At 40.2% G+C, this 17,533-nt stretch overlaps 1 protein-coding gene across 31 annotated transcripts in view; it reads right to left on the reverse strand.

The window, feature by feature from the left end:
• The window catches only part of MACF1 (microtubule actin crosslinking factor 1), a 329,250-nt gene that overhangs the window by 83,828 nt on the left and 227,889 nt on the right, over window positions 1-17,533 (reverse strand). For 28 of the 31 annotated variants that reach the window (XM_053897190.1, XM_053897168.1, XM_053897225.1 and 25 more), the window contains 11 exons: window positions 16,990-17,166; window positions 16,600-16,723; window positions 15,580-15,788; window positions 14,884-15,201; window positions 12,065-12,231; window positions 10,621-10,777; window positions 8,213-8,330; window positions 4,791-4,853; window positions 3,901-4,142; window positions 2,954-3,083; window positions 2,066-2,265 (listed from right to left, as the gene is read on the reverse strand). In XM_053897190.1, the coding sequence (XP_053753165.1) occupies window positions 2,066-2,265; window positions 2,954-3,083; window positions 3,901-4,142; window positions 4,791-4,853; window positions 8,213-8,330; window positions 10,621-10,777; window positions 12,065-12,231; window positions 14,884-15,201; window positions 15,580-15,788; window positions 16,600-16,723; window positions 16,990-17,166 (1,905 nt within the window). The remainder of the gene's footprint in view (window positions 1-2,065; window positions 2,266-2,953; window positions 3,084-3,900; window positions 4,143-4,790; window positions 4,854-8,212; window positions 8,331-10,620; window positions 10,778-12,064; window positions 12,232-14,883; window positions 15,202-15,579; window positions 15,789-16,599; window positions 16,724-16,989; window positions 17,167-17,533) is intronic. The other 3 variants (XM_053897198.1, XM_053897215.1, XM_053897147.1) reach the window with 1 other exon arrangement.

Here is a 17,533-nt window from a genome sequence, read left to right on the forward strand (position 1 = left end):
TATTTTTAGCTTCCTCAGTGTTTTAACACAGTAAATATTAATAGATACCAATATTTAAACACAAGCTCTTTGGGGTCTTTAATAATTTTTAAGAGTGTAAACAGTTGATAGCAAATAGTCTGAAAACCACCGGAATAGGGGGCTAAAAGAAAAGGTTCCTTCAAATACTACTTTTAGGTCTTAATTTAGGGAACTTGGTAGATGGCAAGAAGAAATGGAACAAATTTGAAAGAGGATGTAGAACAAGAAAAGGTTTTTGGGTGCTTACAAAAAAAAAGAAGGGGGAGAAGGAGGAGAAGAAGAAAAAGAACAGGAAGAAGAAGGAGAAGAAGGAGAAGAGGAAGAAGAAGAGGAAGAGGAAGAGGAAGAGGAAGAGGAGGAGGAGGAGGAGGAGGAGGAGGAGGAGGAAGAAGAAGAAGAAGAAGAAGAAGAAGAAGAAGAAGAAGAAGAAGAAATGTTCTCAGCATGATTTCATTGGAAATGACATATTTGGTCAATCTAAATTTCTATTAAACAATTTTTTTAAATGTTTACTTATTTATTTTGAGGGAGAGAGAGAGAGAGAGAGAGAGAGCGCACGGAGGAGGGGCAGACAGAGAGGGAGAGACAGAATCCCAAGCAGGCTCCTCATTGTCAACACAGAAGCCAAAGCAGGGCTTGAACCAAAAAACCCTGAGATCATGACCCAAGCCAAAATCGAGAGTCAGACGCTAAACCAACTGAGCCACCCAGGTGCCCCTTGGCCAACCTAAATTTCTATGATGGTAGGTACTTAAATAATTTTTTTTCTTGAGGTTTGAGTAACAGAAAAATCTTTAAATGAAACCAGCAGATAGAAGACATTACATTAATATGGTCATTGTCACTGGGGATTAAAAGTAAAATACGGTTCGGTGGGCATTCAAGAGAGCTTTCCTACTATTCTTACTTTCTAATCTTATACCCTAATAAACTTTTGCCTGCTGCTCATTTTGTGTCCACCTAAAAAAAAATGTAAAATACGATTCTACAATGTAGTCACATCCACTCATCTTACTGCCTCTGTTAATGATATTAATAATACAGTTATTGACTGTTCATCATTAAAAAAAATTTTTAAACGTTTATTCATTTTTGAGAGAGAGAGAAAGACCCAGCACAAGTTGGGGTGGGGCACAGAGAGAGGGAGACACAGAATCCGAAGCAGGATCCAGGCTCTGAGCTGTCAGCACAGAGCCAGACTCAGGGCACAAACTCATGAACCATGAGATCATGACCTGAGCTGAAGTTGGACACTTAACCAACTGAGCTACCCAGGCACCTCTGTCAGGCAATGAGATAAAGCCCTTACAAATATCTCATTTAGTTTATAGCAGCACTCTCAACAATAGCCAAATTATGGAAAGAGCCTAAATGTCCATCAACTGATGAATGGATAAAGAAATTGTGGTTTATATACATACAAAATGGAGTACTATGTGGCGATGATAAAGAATGAAATATGGCCCTTTATAGCAACGAGGATGGAACTGGAGAGTGTGATGCTAAGTGAAATAAGCCATACAGAGAAAGACAGATACCATATGTTTTCACTCTTATGTGGATCCTGAGAAACTTAACAGAAACCCATGGGGGAGGGGAAGAAAAAAAAAGAGGTTAGAGTGGGAGAGAGCCAAAGCATAAGAGACTCTTAAAAACTGAGAACAAACTGAGGGTTGATGGGGGGTGGGAGGGAGGAGAAGGTGGGTGATGGGTATTGAAGAGGACATTTTTTGGGATGAGCACTAGGTGTTGTATGGAAACCAATTTGACAATAAATTTCATAAAAAAAAAACCCTTAGAATAAACTATGCTAGTAAATCTTTGTGACCTTTGATTATTAAATATTAAATATATATTTATATGTCTATAAAAAAAAAAAACAAAAAAACCCCAAACATCTCATTTAAACCAAGGAAACTGAGACACTGGAAGGTTAAGTGACTAGTCCAGGGTCATTTGAAATCTACTTGCTGACAACAGCATTCAAATCCAGATTCGCATGACTCCCATTTCTTTGCTTAAAGCAGTAAGCTTTGTGGCTCACCTGGACCTGCTGCTTTTGTGCAGTCAGCATGTTGGGGTCAATAGACAGGGGGCCCAGCACCCCCATCATCAGTTCCTTCTCCATCAGCCAGGGCCGGAGCTGGGATTCTGCAGCCTGGAAGCTGGCCAGATGATTTGCAGATTCCTCCAGCTGCCTTTGCCGGGCCACGGTCACTTCAGTGGCCCTTTCCCATCGGGAATCTGTAGAGAGGAAATGAGAGAATGTGTTCCTTTACACTCACCAGCCACTGGCCTGATCCCTAAGTTATGTTCCTAACCAACTACAGGAAATGACCCCTGCAGCATTAAAGTTTTTTAAGTTAAAAATAACATTCATTTAATTTTAACTAAAGTAACGCAGTTCTGTACTTGATTGTGGTGGCGGCTATATGAAACTACACATGGGATAAAACTGCACAGAACTACATATACACACACAGACACAAATGCACGTATATCTTACACAACACATAGATTATTTTATAGCCTGTTTTTTAACTCTTACTATATAATAAACATCTTTTATGCCCATGTTTTTTCTATGTCAATAAATACTACCATCGTTTACAGTTTAATACTATGAATGTGGCATAATTCACCTAATCCTTCCCGTGAGTAGATTATTTCCCATTTTTTCATTTTTATCACCAATGCTCTCTTTATCACAAGATTGTCAGATTGACTTGCCCAAGAAAGCCAAATATCTGACACTTCGAGTGGAATCTCTAGATCCTTTCCTTAATCAGACTCAATCTCTAACCCCATTTGGGCCTCTTGCTTGCTTCTGAAAATTAAAAATAAGTCCTGCTTTATAGGATGTGCTGAAATTCTATATCTGCTTTGAAGATAAGCAATTTAGTGAATCTTCAATCCCCCTGTGATAACTTACTGAGTTCCTCTTGCATTTCCTTCCAGTTTTCTGCTTCTTGTGAGTTAGGATATGTCATCAGCAACCCAGCCAGGGCTTCCTTTACTTTTTGGATTTTTGGAGAATTCTGTTCCAATTCAGCTAGGAAGGCCTAGAAGAGAGAACAGCAGGGATGCCATGAGATTTCTGGATAGGAAAGAAATCTGTGTGTGTGCAGGAAAGGACTGGAAGACTGGGTTGCAATTATTGGCTCTACTTCTGATGCCATCAGTGACTTGTTTTGTGATTTCAAGATACCTAACATTTCTGCTTCAATTTTTACTTTAAAATGAAAATCTAAGTGGCAGGATTTTTATGTACAACACATTGGTAGAACTCAGTAAAAGGCTATTATTAATCCCCCTACACAAAAACCGTCAGATATGATGATGATGATGACAACAAAGACGTCAAGGACATTTATGTAGTTGGAGGAGATGGCATGATATGCCCAATTAGAATATAAAACATTTTGGCAAAAAAAAAATTTTTATACGATTTTCCATATGGTCTTATTTCTTCTGGTATTTTTCCTAGTTCTACATGTCTACCTTAAGAATGAACTATAATTACACCTATATTTAAATCCCCCCAGGAGTTGGAAAGGGGCTTTGATGAGAATGGTTTGGCTTACAGCATCATATGGAAAACCAGATCCCATTCTCAGTGAGCTGATGCTTCTGAGGAGGGATATTCTCTTTCTGTAAACAGGTCTGGTTTTGTTTCTGAATCTTATTTATAGTAATTTCTAACTTCATAGGTAAGAAAGTTCTCTAGTAGAGTTTAGGCATATTAATCATCTGAAAGGGCTCCTCATGGCCTGGGTGGGTGGGCATGTCTCACTTTCAGGTCCCAGGCTCAGGCAGGACCATTGGTACAACAGCTCCTTCCTCTTAGTGTTTGGGATACAGCTAATGTAAACATAGTACCTTGTTAGATTCAGCTTGGGCTCTCACTGTTTCCGGCTTGGTTGGAGATGAAGAGGCATCCATGGCTTTCAGGACTTCCTCTTTTGATTCCAGCCACTGCAGCACTGAGCCTGCCTCCTTCTGAACTTCCTGCATTCTGCTGAGGACAGCTTGAAGGCTTTCTTGGTGTTCCCGAAGCACTCCACCCAGTTTCTCATATTTTAAGTTTACATCTGACATGCCACACTGGATCTCCGTCAGATCTAGCATCATAGAAACAGAAATCAGATTGGGATAGCTCTCCAAGCATCCTCCTGAACTCCTCATGCTAAATTACTCATCAGGATCAAGCGTCTCTCCTACTCCTTCTAGTGAACTAGAGATTCTGTTCCTGCTAAATTACATAAAATTTCTTGCTTACATATACAAAGCAAAAAATGTTTCATTAATCTGCTTTCAGATTTTGACATTAGGTACTCAGATATAGAAATGAAATGCTAAATACACTTGGGAACTGCAGAAGTGAAGGCAGTAAAGGATCTGGGGCATTCTTCTGCTCCCTCTTCTCCAAACTACAGAGAAGTCATGGGGCCAGAAGGTTGAATGCTAGACTAGACCACCTTTAGTGTGACTTCTTTAGGACTCAAAGATTCGCATATGTTTTTCTTCCAGGTCTTTTCCTTCTTGCTCTTATCTAGTGGTGCAATTTATTTCCTAGTACCTTTATTTCATTGGCTGCCAACCTGTTTAGCCTTTAGCAATCCAGCAAAGAAGGATCACAGTGGCTTCTCCCCAGATTTTTTTTTAACCCTCATACCCATCCTGGCAGCAGTTCTTTCACACATACGGAAACATACACAGATGCCAATGCGAACTCTGTCCTAACACATCCAACAAAGAGGCATTCTCACCTTTGCAGGTGTGGTATCCGTTTACACTGCCTACAGAGCTTCCTACAGAGGGCAGTATGGAACCTGAGCAGAAGGACAGGGAGACAAACAGGGCAAGACAAACTTGTGTTAGGAATACATACAGGCACTGAATTTGTTCTCTGGCACTCACTTTGAGCTCAGGTACCAGGAGGTTAACACAGCACAAGACAACATACTCATGGAAAGAGACAAATCATTTTAGCTGCCAGGCAACAACTCTGATGTTTCGGCTTCTGAGCAGTAGGCAGAAGATAGAAGGCTTCTAATCCCTTCTAAAGGAAACCCAAATTCCCTTCCTCAATCTCCAACTAGTATTCTCTGGACCCTGGTATAACTTTGCGAAGCAAGTACTGGTAAAATGATGAAGTCTTTAGAATAGCTGTGCTGTCTGCCATACTCTGCAATGAGGATTTATAATAAAGCCAAAAGGCTCAACTTTAACATCAATATCCTCCAACATAACAAAAATGAACGGTAAGTGTAATTGAGGACATAAAAAGCAGCATTCTTTTAATAAAGATATTAAAATGAAGCCTTCTCATGTTGCTTCAAAAGGAAGATTCTGTCTTTTCTTTCATGACTTTCTGCTCCCCTTCCCTACCAGAAAGTGGAAATTCTAAGTGCCAATAAATCTAGCTCATAAGCATTCCCATAAATTCTGCCTTTGGTTCTGTTTCTAATTACCACAATTTCACCTATGTTCTCCCCAAGTTGATTCCTGGTACTTCAGGAGTGTCCCAAGTTAAATAAATAACAGATCATGTGATTATAAAGATTATACAGAAATGTGAAGAATATTCATGATACAGTGTTACATTAAAAGGTCAGAATAAAACTCATGCACTGATTTCACTAGAAAAAGTTATACGTAAGGTTACATTAAAAATAGTTAATTATAAAACTTTTAAATGTTAACATGATTGTATTTTCACTGAGAAAAAAAAATGGATCAAACAGAAAGATCATATTCCATTGCAGCATGGTGATGGCCAAAAAAGAAACTGGACTAGTAATTAAAGCCAAGACTGTCACCAACTTGGTATGTGAGCCTTAGTCTATGGACAGACCTCAGTATCTTCTCCAGGATATGAAGGTAATACTAGCTATCCTGTTAGCTCTCATGGAGTTACCAGAGAGAGGTAATGAGGTACTGTATATGAAAGCACTTTATAAAACAAAAAGAGCTACACAAATGTCAGGAACTGGAATATTCAGGACTTCTCAGAGATAGAAGAGAACTGTGAAAACACTCAGGCTAGTGATTTTCAAAGCACCCAAGGAGGTGCTTTAGGGACTCTGTAAATGTTTGGTTTTAAGTGTAATATTCAGAATATATTTCTAACCACTTAGAAATGGCAATAAAACACGCATGTTCAATTATGTTGAATAGCACATCTTAACCAATTTATGCTGTTCTTGGCAGAGAATAAAGTAGCTCCTGTACCTCTCTGCATACTTTTATACTTCTTTTTTGAGCGTCACTGATCGGAAAAGCTGTAGCTCTTTGCCAGGACATTACAATAGTCAAACCTACACATGTTCCCTCATACAAAGAAAAACATTTATGGCACATGAGTGCTACATTAAAGAAAATGATAAAGAAGGCTGTGATGCATCTATTCAGATCAGGCTTTCATTAGGGTGGAATCCTGTTAACAGAATTCTTAACACTTCAGATCATGGTGATGTCAGGTTACAGGCAAATTTTTGTCCTCAATGCCAGTTTTAGGTACTTTCTAGGTTTAAGAAAAGAATGTGAGTCCTCATTAAAATTCTTGGTGATTTAGCTTTGAAACAAGAATTTATTACATCACTTTCAAGCTTCTAGTTCAGCTTAATTGATGAGTGTTCTGAAACTGTAAAGTGAGCTTTTTAAAACATTTGTTACAATTTACAACTACTTATCTGTGTGACTTGCATTTTCTGGATATGATACAAGCAAACAAAATTGAGAAATAAATCAGATAACAAAGCTGTCATCCAGAAATCCTTTTCCAAATTTTTATATTCCCTAAGATAGTCTCAGTATCCTCACCGATGGATTGCATAATAGATAAATGATATAAATTCACTTATAAGGGAAATTTATGCCAATAAAATACCATTTGTATTGTTTTATGTAGTAGAGTTCGATTTGAGATTATTCTTTTTTTTTTTTTAACGTTTATTTATTTTTGAGACAGAGAGAGACAAAGCATGAACAGGGGAGGGTCAGAGAGAGAGGGAGATACAGAATCTGAAACAGGCTCCAGGCTCTGAGCTGTCAGCACAGAGCCTGACGCGGGGCTTGAACTCACGGACCGCGGATCATGACCTGAGCCGAAGTCAGCTGCTTAACTGACTGAGCCACCCAGGCGCCCCCGATTTGAGATTATTCTTAAACAGACTCTAGGGCTATAAAAAATTTGAACAACCACTGGTCTAGTCCAGAAGTGAAAAAACTATACTGGCCAAATCTGGCCCTCTGCCTATTTCTGTATATAAAGTTTTATTTGAACACAGCCACACCCACTTATTTATATATTGTCTATGACTAATTTTGTGCTACAATGGCAGAGATGTGTAGCGTGACAGAGACCATATGCCTCACAAGCCTGAAGTATTTACTATATGGTCCTTTAAGAAAAAGCTTGCTGACTCCTGATATAGTCACACACTAATAAGTTGCTGACTTAGAGGTTTTATGTGTTGGAATATAAGAAGCACAAATTCCCTGAAATGGTGTCATTTCTGGGTAGTTCCAAGAGATCTTTACACTCCAAAAGAAAAGTAGCCATTCTCAAGAGGTAAAAATAAACTTTTCTCTTACTATGTCAGTGACTATAGAGGTGCACTAACACAGTTTGGTAATAAAACCTATGAGATCCCAATTAACAACCAGAAAGTGATTGTGAGCTCATACAGATTTTGTTTGAAAGACTTAATTTGCAGCCAGAGATTATTCATACATCTGGGCATAATCTTTGTGTCCACTTCCAAGAAGTGTGGCAGTCCTCGGTATGCCAACACTGACCCCTAAATGCTGTGTCTCTCTCAAGAGATCAAGCTAATACCCTCCAGGACTGACTCCAATGTAAAGATGATGCACAACCGTCCATTCACATGTTTAAAAGAGAGAAAATTCGTCAAAATGGAAATCTTATTTTAACCCTTCTCTGTTCATTTAGGCTAACTAGTCCCTTTAGTTTTTCCCACCATAGGAAGGAAATCTGCAAAATGGAGCAATGATAGATAGCAAATGGAAAACAGATCAGGTTGAAGGGGAAGACTGCTTTGTGGAACACTCCCCTTTGTTCTCATACTCAACCTTGATTCTGAGTTTTATTAAATAAGGGGTCATAACCAAAGGCCAAAGCAAAGAATGATGTTTATTCACTACATTTTTAAGAACCTGCACTCACCTGTCTTGGCCTGGGAATCGGGTGCTGTGATCTCCATGATGAGATTTTCTAAAGAAGTGCCTTTGCAATTGATTTCCTCCACCAAACTTCCCTTACTTGCCCAGTCATCTAGAAGATCCTGTTAAAAGAACAGACAGCTAAATGTAACATCTGGGGGCTTTGGGACACCCGTTCTTCTAAATATATTCCTTAAGTTTTGATAACATTGAGTGACCATCCTCATGTATTCAGCCACTTCAAGATAGGTTTAGCCAGTCATTATATGGGAGAATGATATCCTGGAATATTCAGGATCTTTTCATCCATCCATCCATCCATCCATCCATCCATCCATCCAATATTTATTGAACATTTACTGTAGGCCAGGCATTATGCCTAACACTGGGGATACAAAATACGATTATGACACGGTTCCTATAACCAAGAGCTCAGATAATCAATTGCACCATAATGGAATAAATGCTATTACAGAAATATAGACAGTAAAGTCTGAGAGCACAAGAGGAGACACACTTAATTCTGCATAGAAGGAGGAAAGCTTTGAGTTAAGACAAAAGGTATAAAAAGGGAACAGGATGCATGTAAAGAATAAAAAGGAAATGGCAATTGGAGAGTAAAATGAGGAGCTCCATATGGAGATGTATAGCAATACCTAGAATCATAGGCTACACTTTGCATTTTCAAGGGAACTTTATATTGGGGTTGCAGTCAGAGCTCTAACAGGGAAAACAATTAGGAAACAATGGCATCTACTCTAACTAGGTCATGTTGTCTCTGGAGGTGGATTGCCTGCCACAGAAGCAGAATTTTACTTCTTCCAAAGCAGGGACACCATCCCAGCTTTGAATCCTTTCCTCCACAACTGAAGTTCCCTGACAATCTACTTAGTTTACCTTAAAAAAAAATTTTTTTTTTAATGTTTATATTTATTTTTGAGAGAGACAGTAGGGGAAGGGCAGAGAGAGAGGAAGACAGAGGATCCAAATTGGGCTCTATGCTGACAGCAGAGAGCCCAAAGCAGGGCTCAAACTCATGAACTGAAGTCTGACGCTTAGCCAACAGAGCCACCCAGGTGCCCCTACTTAGTTTGCTTTTGGCCTTAAGCTGCTGAGCAGCAGAGGAAGACAGAGCCATGAACATCTAGCAAGCTCATGCTGCCTAACTGAGCCTTATCAATTCACAGCTGTCAATTCTTTTATTAATCACTCTTGATTCCAAAGAGCCTCAGTTCCCAAACGATGCATCTACTCACAAGATATTTTAAATGTTTGAGGGCAACACAGTGACATCTGTTGGGCACCATGTGAACAACTACTATTACATGATTTTGATCTAACCACGTAGGAAGTTGAGGTTTTTTAGGTTTTTTTCCTTTCCTGTTTCTTTTTTTGGCCTTGAGGTACTGTGAAAAATTTCTTGAAACACTAAGGGCACTGTGGACCAAGAAATCAGGAAGCCTCTGCCCTGGGGGATTCCCTATAGCAATGTTCCTGGCTCTCTCTGTGAAAGCAACTAAACTCTTCCCTGTCATCTGGCCTAAGACAAATCTTGCTTTACTAAGAAAAGGAAGAGAATGCATGAGAACTAGTTGGAGGCAGACTGGCTTGGTGTCAACAAAAAGAAGAGATGTATTAGAGGTGCAAGCAGAGGCCGAATGACTAAATCAAAGAAGGGATTCTGCAGGGGATTGGAGAAAGGTTAATCCTACTCTGGAAGGTACCTTCCAACCATCTGATTCTAACTTTCCTTTGTTTAGTTGTGGAGCTAGTTCTTCTTTCCTCAACTTGCTGACCATATATCTAGTCACTGGCTCACATATAACAATTCTCAAACACACAGTGAGAGTGTAAGTTTCTCCAGGACTGCACTTTGACAACTGCCAAACTTTGACAAGCTGTTTTTTTGACACAGCATGAGAGGCCTCTGAGAAACAGTTGAAACTTTATAGATGTTATTCCCCATAGGTTACTTTTGTGGTTTTGGTGTGGACGTACATATATGCATGTATGTATTTAGAGAGAGAGAGTTGGGAGCATGTGCGCTAGGGAGAGGGGCAGAGAGAGAGAATCTTAAGCAGGCTCCATGCTTAGCACAGAGCTTGACCCAGGGCTCGATTCCATGATCCTGGGATCATGACCTGAGCCGAAATCAAGAATTGGGACGCTCATCCCACTGAGCCACCCAGGCACCCTGGTTTTGGTTTTTAAATTGGAGATGTTTTGGTGCTCAGTGCTGGGGTAGGGGTAGGTGGGAATCACATGAAGAAAATGGGGGGATTTCTATTCTGATGATGTAGATGGATAACTTGGACTTGTCACACCACTTCCCTACCACAGGGGGAGATCAGTCCACACAAGCTTCCAAACCGCTGTCTAGTCTGGTTCCTGGAGCTCCTTTTGTTCACCTACCTTCAGGTGTTCGATCTGCTTTTCCAGCTCTTTAGTACTCATGAAAGTTTCTGTAGGTGGAATATTCCCTTCTGTTTCCTTCAGCCATTTCTGGAAGGTCCTAACCAGCTTCCGAAATTCATCCAATTGCTCCTGACAAGATGATGCATCTTCCTCTCTGTCAATGAAGACATTTTGTTACTTGACAGACTAAGCTTTGTAAAGAAGTCAACTTGAACTAAAACTATACTCATTCTGGGACTCAAGGCAGCTTTTCCTTACAGGGCCTTTCCTTCCCATAATCTTTTTCACAGCAGCTTTGGCTAAACCACCACATACAATGTAAGAGAGCATCAAACTAAGGAATCTGTTGCCCTTGTTTGGACATTTCTGGGGAGAGGAGTCCTCAATCTTACCCCAGGCTAAAGTGAAAGCCAGAGAAACTGAAAGGAGCGTGCTATTTAGGTGCTATGATACAATGGAAAGAATGTAGGCTTTGGATGTCAAGGCCAGCTCTGCCACTTTTTAGGTAGTTGACTCTTTCAAAGCCTAATTCAAATGCTAATCCCCTTAGCAAGGAAGATGCCGAAACTGAGGCTCAGAGAAGTCAGCTTGCGCACACAAATGAATAAAATAAACCAAGGAGAAAGGATAATTCAATTTCGAAATTAACTTCTGGAAGTGGCCACATCTGGCAGACTTTAAGTCAGAGATCCTGGTTCTTCATACAGCTAAATGGCCCTGAGCATAGGAAAAACCAGCCTTCCTGGCCTTTATCCCCCTCCTCTCCACTAAATAACCTGCTGCTTACAGTACTGTTTTGAGCAACTGCTTTTCTCTGGTCACTTTCCCAAGGCAGTCACCTGCCTAATCAAGGTTATATATATGGCTAAACCAAGAGAAGTTTTATCAACCTCCTAAACCGACATGAGGTTTTCTAATGGAATCATGGCTTTTCAACAGTCAGCAGATAATCTGAAATCAGCTACCCTTGTCATATATTCCCATGTTTGCCTTAAAAGAAGAATCCAGACACTCCTCCAAAACAGCAACTTAAATGTCGTCAAAACAAGCACAGAGAGACAGAGAGAGAGAGAGAACCAATATAACCCTTAATTACATCTGGAAAGTTTCTTCTAATTTTTGTCTTTACTTCAAATCCTGCCACAATCCTACCTGCTGTCCCAAATTTGTTCTTTTGGGTCTAGGTGACCTGGGCCTTTGATTGTACAGAGGGGAACTGAGCCCCATCACTGAGAAGGAATTCATTATTTAGTAAAAGAAAACCACTAAGGACCAAGTAGATTGAATAGCTTTGCCTGAAAGAGGCACTTTCCAACTCCTAGGACTCAGTAGCAGAGTGCCCGATGCCATATTTTCTACTGAAGGAGGAAAAGAAGAGCATTTCATTCAACAGCAAGAAAAAATTAGCTCCCCGAATTGACCAACATATATGAAAACTCACCTTTCTTTAACTGTCTTCTGTAACTCTGTAAAGTCCTTTTTGAGGTTCTGTACCCTGTCCTGGTGTTGGGAGAGGTCCAGGGCAAAGCCACAGGAGCTCAGTTCAGTGACCAGGTGCTCGAGAGTCTCAAGGTTCTCCTGTTGATCTTCCATTTCCAAATTCAGTTCCTGTTAAGCAAATAAGGAAATGTAGTAAATCCTCTCATCATTATAAATAAGTATACTCTAAAAAAAAATAAAAGATAGCTATATTAAATCTGGGGCAAGTTCCCTCTAATCTGTAGAAAAAGACAGAACAAAAAAAGAGGCTCTCTGGATCAACTACAGCAATAAATATGGAGGATTTCTCCAATCCACCTGAGAATGGCTAGGAATTTAAAAGGAGTCTTGTCTCCTTTAAATAAATGTTCAAAGATTTGGGAGGCAGCATGGCAAAGTGAAAAGAATGGAGGTTTTTGGAGTCAAAAAGACTTCTGAAAATCAATCATGGCTTGTGATCTTAAGCTATTAAATTTCTCTGAGCTTCCATAGCTTCTCTCTTCTGTAAAACAGGACAAACATACTCTCTCAACTATTATTTAACTCTGTAGTGAAGATATTAGCCAATGTGATTAAGGTAAGAGAAAACAACCTGTGGCATAAAAATCTGAAAAGAAGAGGTAAAACTATATTTGCAGATTATATGAAATGTATTTGTAAAACCACAAGAGAAACGGGGCACCTGGGTGGCTCAGTCGGTTGGGCATCCGACTCCAGCTCAGGTCATGATCTCACAGTGTGTGAGTTCGAGCCCCACATCGGGCTCTGTGCTGACAGCTCAGAGCCTGGAGCCTGCTTTGGATTCTGTGTCTCCCTCTCTCTCTCTGCCCCTCCCCTGCTCATGCTCTGTCTCTGTCTCAAAAATAAATAAGAACATTAAAAAACAAATTTAAAAAAAAACCCCAAGAGAATCAATACAATTAATCAAACAATGACGTAATCCAATAAAATAGCAAGCTTTATGAATAAAACCTTAAAATATTTCTGATAGACACAAAAGCATACCTCAATAAATGGAAAGATATCCATAAAGATATGTGTGTATGTATATGTGTGCATATATGCATGCATGAATAAATTTAATATGACCCAAATAAAATTACTAACTTTTCCCCCTATGACTAATAAAGTTGATTCTAAAGTTCACATGGAAAAATAAACATACAATTATAGATATGAAAAATGCTGAAGGAAAGCAAGAAAGGAGAGACTAGCCCTACTAGATACTAAAACATACCATAAAGCCTGAGAATAAAAAACAGTACGCTATGGTTTGTGAACAGACAGACCAGCAAAGAAGAACAGAAAACCCAGAAATAGACTTGAGCCTATACGGATAAACTATATATGATAAAGATGAGTTCTCAAATCACTGAGGAAAAGATGGGACTTTTCAGAGAAATGGTATTGGGAACAACTAGATAGATCAACTTGGATTCATACTATGCACTGTATCTTAGAATAAACTTAAAATGTGAAAAGATTCAAATATAAAAGAATAAAAGAAACCATACAAGTTCTAGAAGTGAATTCATGGGTGAATTCCTTCACCTGTGTGTGGCAAAAGGCTTTCAAATTATGACCAAAAATACATATTCAGTAAAAAGTGATAAAGTTTACTGTGTAAAAATTTAAAAACCCCTTACATGGCCAAAAACACTATATAAGCAAAAGACAAAGGACAAACTGTGAAAAAAGATTTTCAACAGATCACATAAAAAGAATTAATCTCCCTAATACAGAACTTTTATAAGTTGAAAGAAGAAAAAAACCCCCAAAACAAAAATCAAACTCCTGACAGAAAACAGTAAAGGCCATGAACCAATAGTTTACAAATAAAAGCCCTTAAATGTATAAAAATATACTTAACTTCATCAGAGAAGAAATAAAAATTAAAACCACATCGAAACTTCATTTTTCTCAATGAGATTAACACAAATTCCAATGCTGACAACATATTCTGCATGCACTGCTGGTGGGAATGCAAAATGGTGAAATCTTGTTGCAGGGAGGAGGATGTAGGTAAAAAGTATGCTGGTGTTTATTGTGCATTCCTTCTACTTTTCTGTAAGTTTGCAATTATTCAAAACAAAACCCAAAAAGGACAGGAAACGAAACAAAACCCAGAGACCCTACTTTAACATGGAAAAAGCTGGATAAACCCAAGGCAGCAATGTGGGGATACTGGAATGCTGAAGTGCTACAGGTGGCAACGTGGGCAAGTACAGCCACTGTGGAGCCAAGGTGGCCACTACTTGGTCAAATTAAGCACAGACATATGCTATGACCTAGCAATCCAGCAGCATATGTATCTGTATCTGTGACAGGTGATACTCCTCACCAAATATTTCCAACTCTGCACCAACTACGTATATGGTAGGAATACATTTCTCCACCCCCTTGAAAGCCAGGTATAGAACCTGCCTTAACTAATGAAATGTGAATGGATTTGATTGATTGCTCCCTGTTGCAGCGGTAGTCATGAAGGCATATGGCAGGATGAAGTTCCCATGAACTTGGATCCCTGAATGACCGTGACGGACTAAGTAGCCCTACTGATCTGGGTTAAACATGCAGAATGAGTGAAAAATAAATCTCGGCTTTGTTTTTAAAAAATGGACAAACAATATCTAGTTTACAGGGCGGTTGTGATAATTCTTTAAGATAATGCAGGTCAAGTTTCTAGTACACTGACTGACGTATTATGTGCTCAGTGAGTGCTGGTCCCCTCCTTGCCCTTCTTTTCTCTTTGTTCTGCCAATTTGGCAGATATATTCTCACCTGGATCTGCTGGAAGAAATGTGCAATATCTTGATCTGGCTGATTTCCAGAGGCTAGCATCCGGCTTTTGTTTTCCATGAACTGCTGCAGCTTATCAGAGAGATGTTCAAACATCTCTGCCTGGGGCAGAAGCTTCTTTAGGGAGCTCTCCTTTTCTTGCTGCTGTAGACAGAGTTGTTCGAAGCGCTGGCTCACCTCCGCCAGTTTGCCCTGCAGCACCGCAGCCGTGGTGCTGTCTGCCGTCTCCATGAACCGGGTCACCATCTCACGGGTGGCCTCCAAGCTACTCTTTTGCCGAGCAATGTCTTGCTTCAATTTCTGTCACCAAAAATGTGTCTGTCAGCTCCTGGCTCACTTATCCTAGGATATCTGAGCCACAAACCAATAAACTTCTCATAATTACATGCTCCCTTCCTCAAGGAAGGTTGGATGGCAACTGAGCCTCTGTGATACCATACAACCCATCCCCTTAGTTCTCCAGCCTATTCCACCAGTGACTCTGTAGCACTGCTTTTCCTCGAGCTTAACAATGGTTTGGAAATTGGGTAGAAATATCTTTATGTGGATTAATCATCATCGCTAAGTCTTATTAGAAGATTCATGGGAATGAATTCTTCTGATACTTTTTCAAAGTGATGAAATTCTGGAACACAGCAAATACATCCTCTATGCTAACTCTTGGGGCATTGGTCTCACCATGTTAGTGGCCAGGGCTTCCTGGATGACTCCCGATGACAGTGATGTCACCTGCTCCTCTTCCAGGTTTTGCTCGACTTCCCTGATGGACTGCAACAAGCTCTCCAGGCTTTCCTGGACACTCTGAGATTGGGCAATTGCCTTCTGCAGCAGAGCAGAGCGCTCAGCCAGGTTACTGGAGAGGCTCTGAAAATGGTTGAGTATGGAATCTGGAAAATGAGGGCCACAAGAAGAGTGTGGACACTATTTTTGTGTTGTGCTTTTAAAAAGAATGTATTTAAATTGCACATGTTAATTACAATAATAACAGACATTACAACAAAAAGAAAGAATAAGCTTCAAGTGAATTTATATTTGAGCCAAATTCACAACGCACTGTTTACTGAGCAACTGCTAAATGCCAGGAATTGTGCTGGATGCTGAGGACTGAAGACAATTAAGATGAGTCCTTGCCTTCTGCAAACTTAAGACCATAAAAGCAAGCATAGGCAGCAAAAGGCACATCACAATTAACCATAAAAATAAAATCGTAAGTACTATATTGATGGTAAGAGTAATGTACTAGAGAAGCCTGAAGGAAGAATAATTATTTCTTATCTTTTATTTCTTTTGGGGGTTGGAGGTGGTAGTCAGGACTTTACAAAGGAAGAAACCTCTCAGGTACAGCTAGAAGTTTGAGCAAGATTTCATCACGCATGCTAAGCACTCAATACATGTTAGCAGTTAAACCATAGGGAAAACTTCAGGGGTCAAGTAATGAAGAAATGGCAAGTTTACTTGGGAAAGGAAAGAAGCAGGGCATGGCTAGAAGGCAGAATGCCTGGGGAGAGGAGTTGAAACCAGATTGCAAAGGCGGTCAATGGTGCAGGGACAAAGCTCATTCGAGGGTGAGCTATTGCCGGTTGTATCCTCAGCCCCTTGCGGGCACCACAGATACTTGCACGATATAGTGTGATGTATTACAGAACAGTGGTACACACTAAGAATTAAGGGAGCACTCTTGTTATTGCTGCTTCATACCTGTAGTTTCTTGTACATGCTTGCGGTCTGGAGCTGGCTCTCCTTCAATTTCCATGAGGTCATGGGCTACTTTTTGGAGCTTTTCTACAGGTACTTGGTGCTCAGCTAATTCTTCCTGCAACTGCTGCTTGTCCATGAAAAAAGCCAAAAGTAAAACCTCTGAGTAATCAAAGCTGGTTCTAGGAACCGAGAGCTACTTAGCATGATGCTGCTGGAGCTATGAAGAATAATACTGTTTATCCATACCCACAGATGTTAGAATTAACTGTTTTAGGAACCAGATCTTGTCCGAGGCATCCCAACCACTGCCTTTAACCTATGAGAGTATTTGCTTTATCTTGTGGTAGGTGCTCCATCCCATGTGCTAGAACAGCCTGTGTCCCCGCCTACCTTTGCTGTTGCAAGCTGCTGTTGTAGGATCCCAGGGTCAGAGGCAACAGTATCTGAGAGGAGCTTCTCCACGTTGGCTTCACAAGCCTGCATCCAGGCCTGCAGGCTGTCAGCAGTGCTCTGGAACTGCTGATACCGGCCTAGGAGCATGTTCAGGTGAGAGCCCAATCGTGTACACTGTGTGGGAGAAAAAAAGGGAAAGCAGACTTATGCAAGGACAGGCTCGAGGCAGCAGCTTTGTAGGTAGGCACAGTCCAAAGAAAAGCCTGGCTTTGTTAAAGGGATCTCACTAGAACTACAATTGAGGGTAGTTCTGGGGACTCCATGGACAGATAAGTAGCAACCATCTTCTACAAGTGGGGCCTCTGCTGTTTGATCCATACTATTCACCCCCAACTATATTATAGACCTGTGAAGATTTAGTGAGTTATATGATAAGCCACCAAAGAAATGCACACCAGGTTGCAGGCTAAGGCAGGGACTAGGAGGTACAAAAAGTGTTCCTTTTGGTGAGGTCAGAGATGTTGGCAAAATGCACAATACA

This window comes from Panthera pardus, unplaced genomic scaffold (genome assembly GCF_024362965.1).
Source record: "Panthera pardus isolate Hobbes unplaced genomic scaffold, ASM2436296v1 HiC_scaffold_11, whole genome shotgun sequence".
NCBI lineage: Eukaryota > Metazoa > Chordata > Mammalia > Carnivora > Felidae > Panthera > Panthera pardus.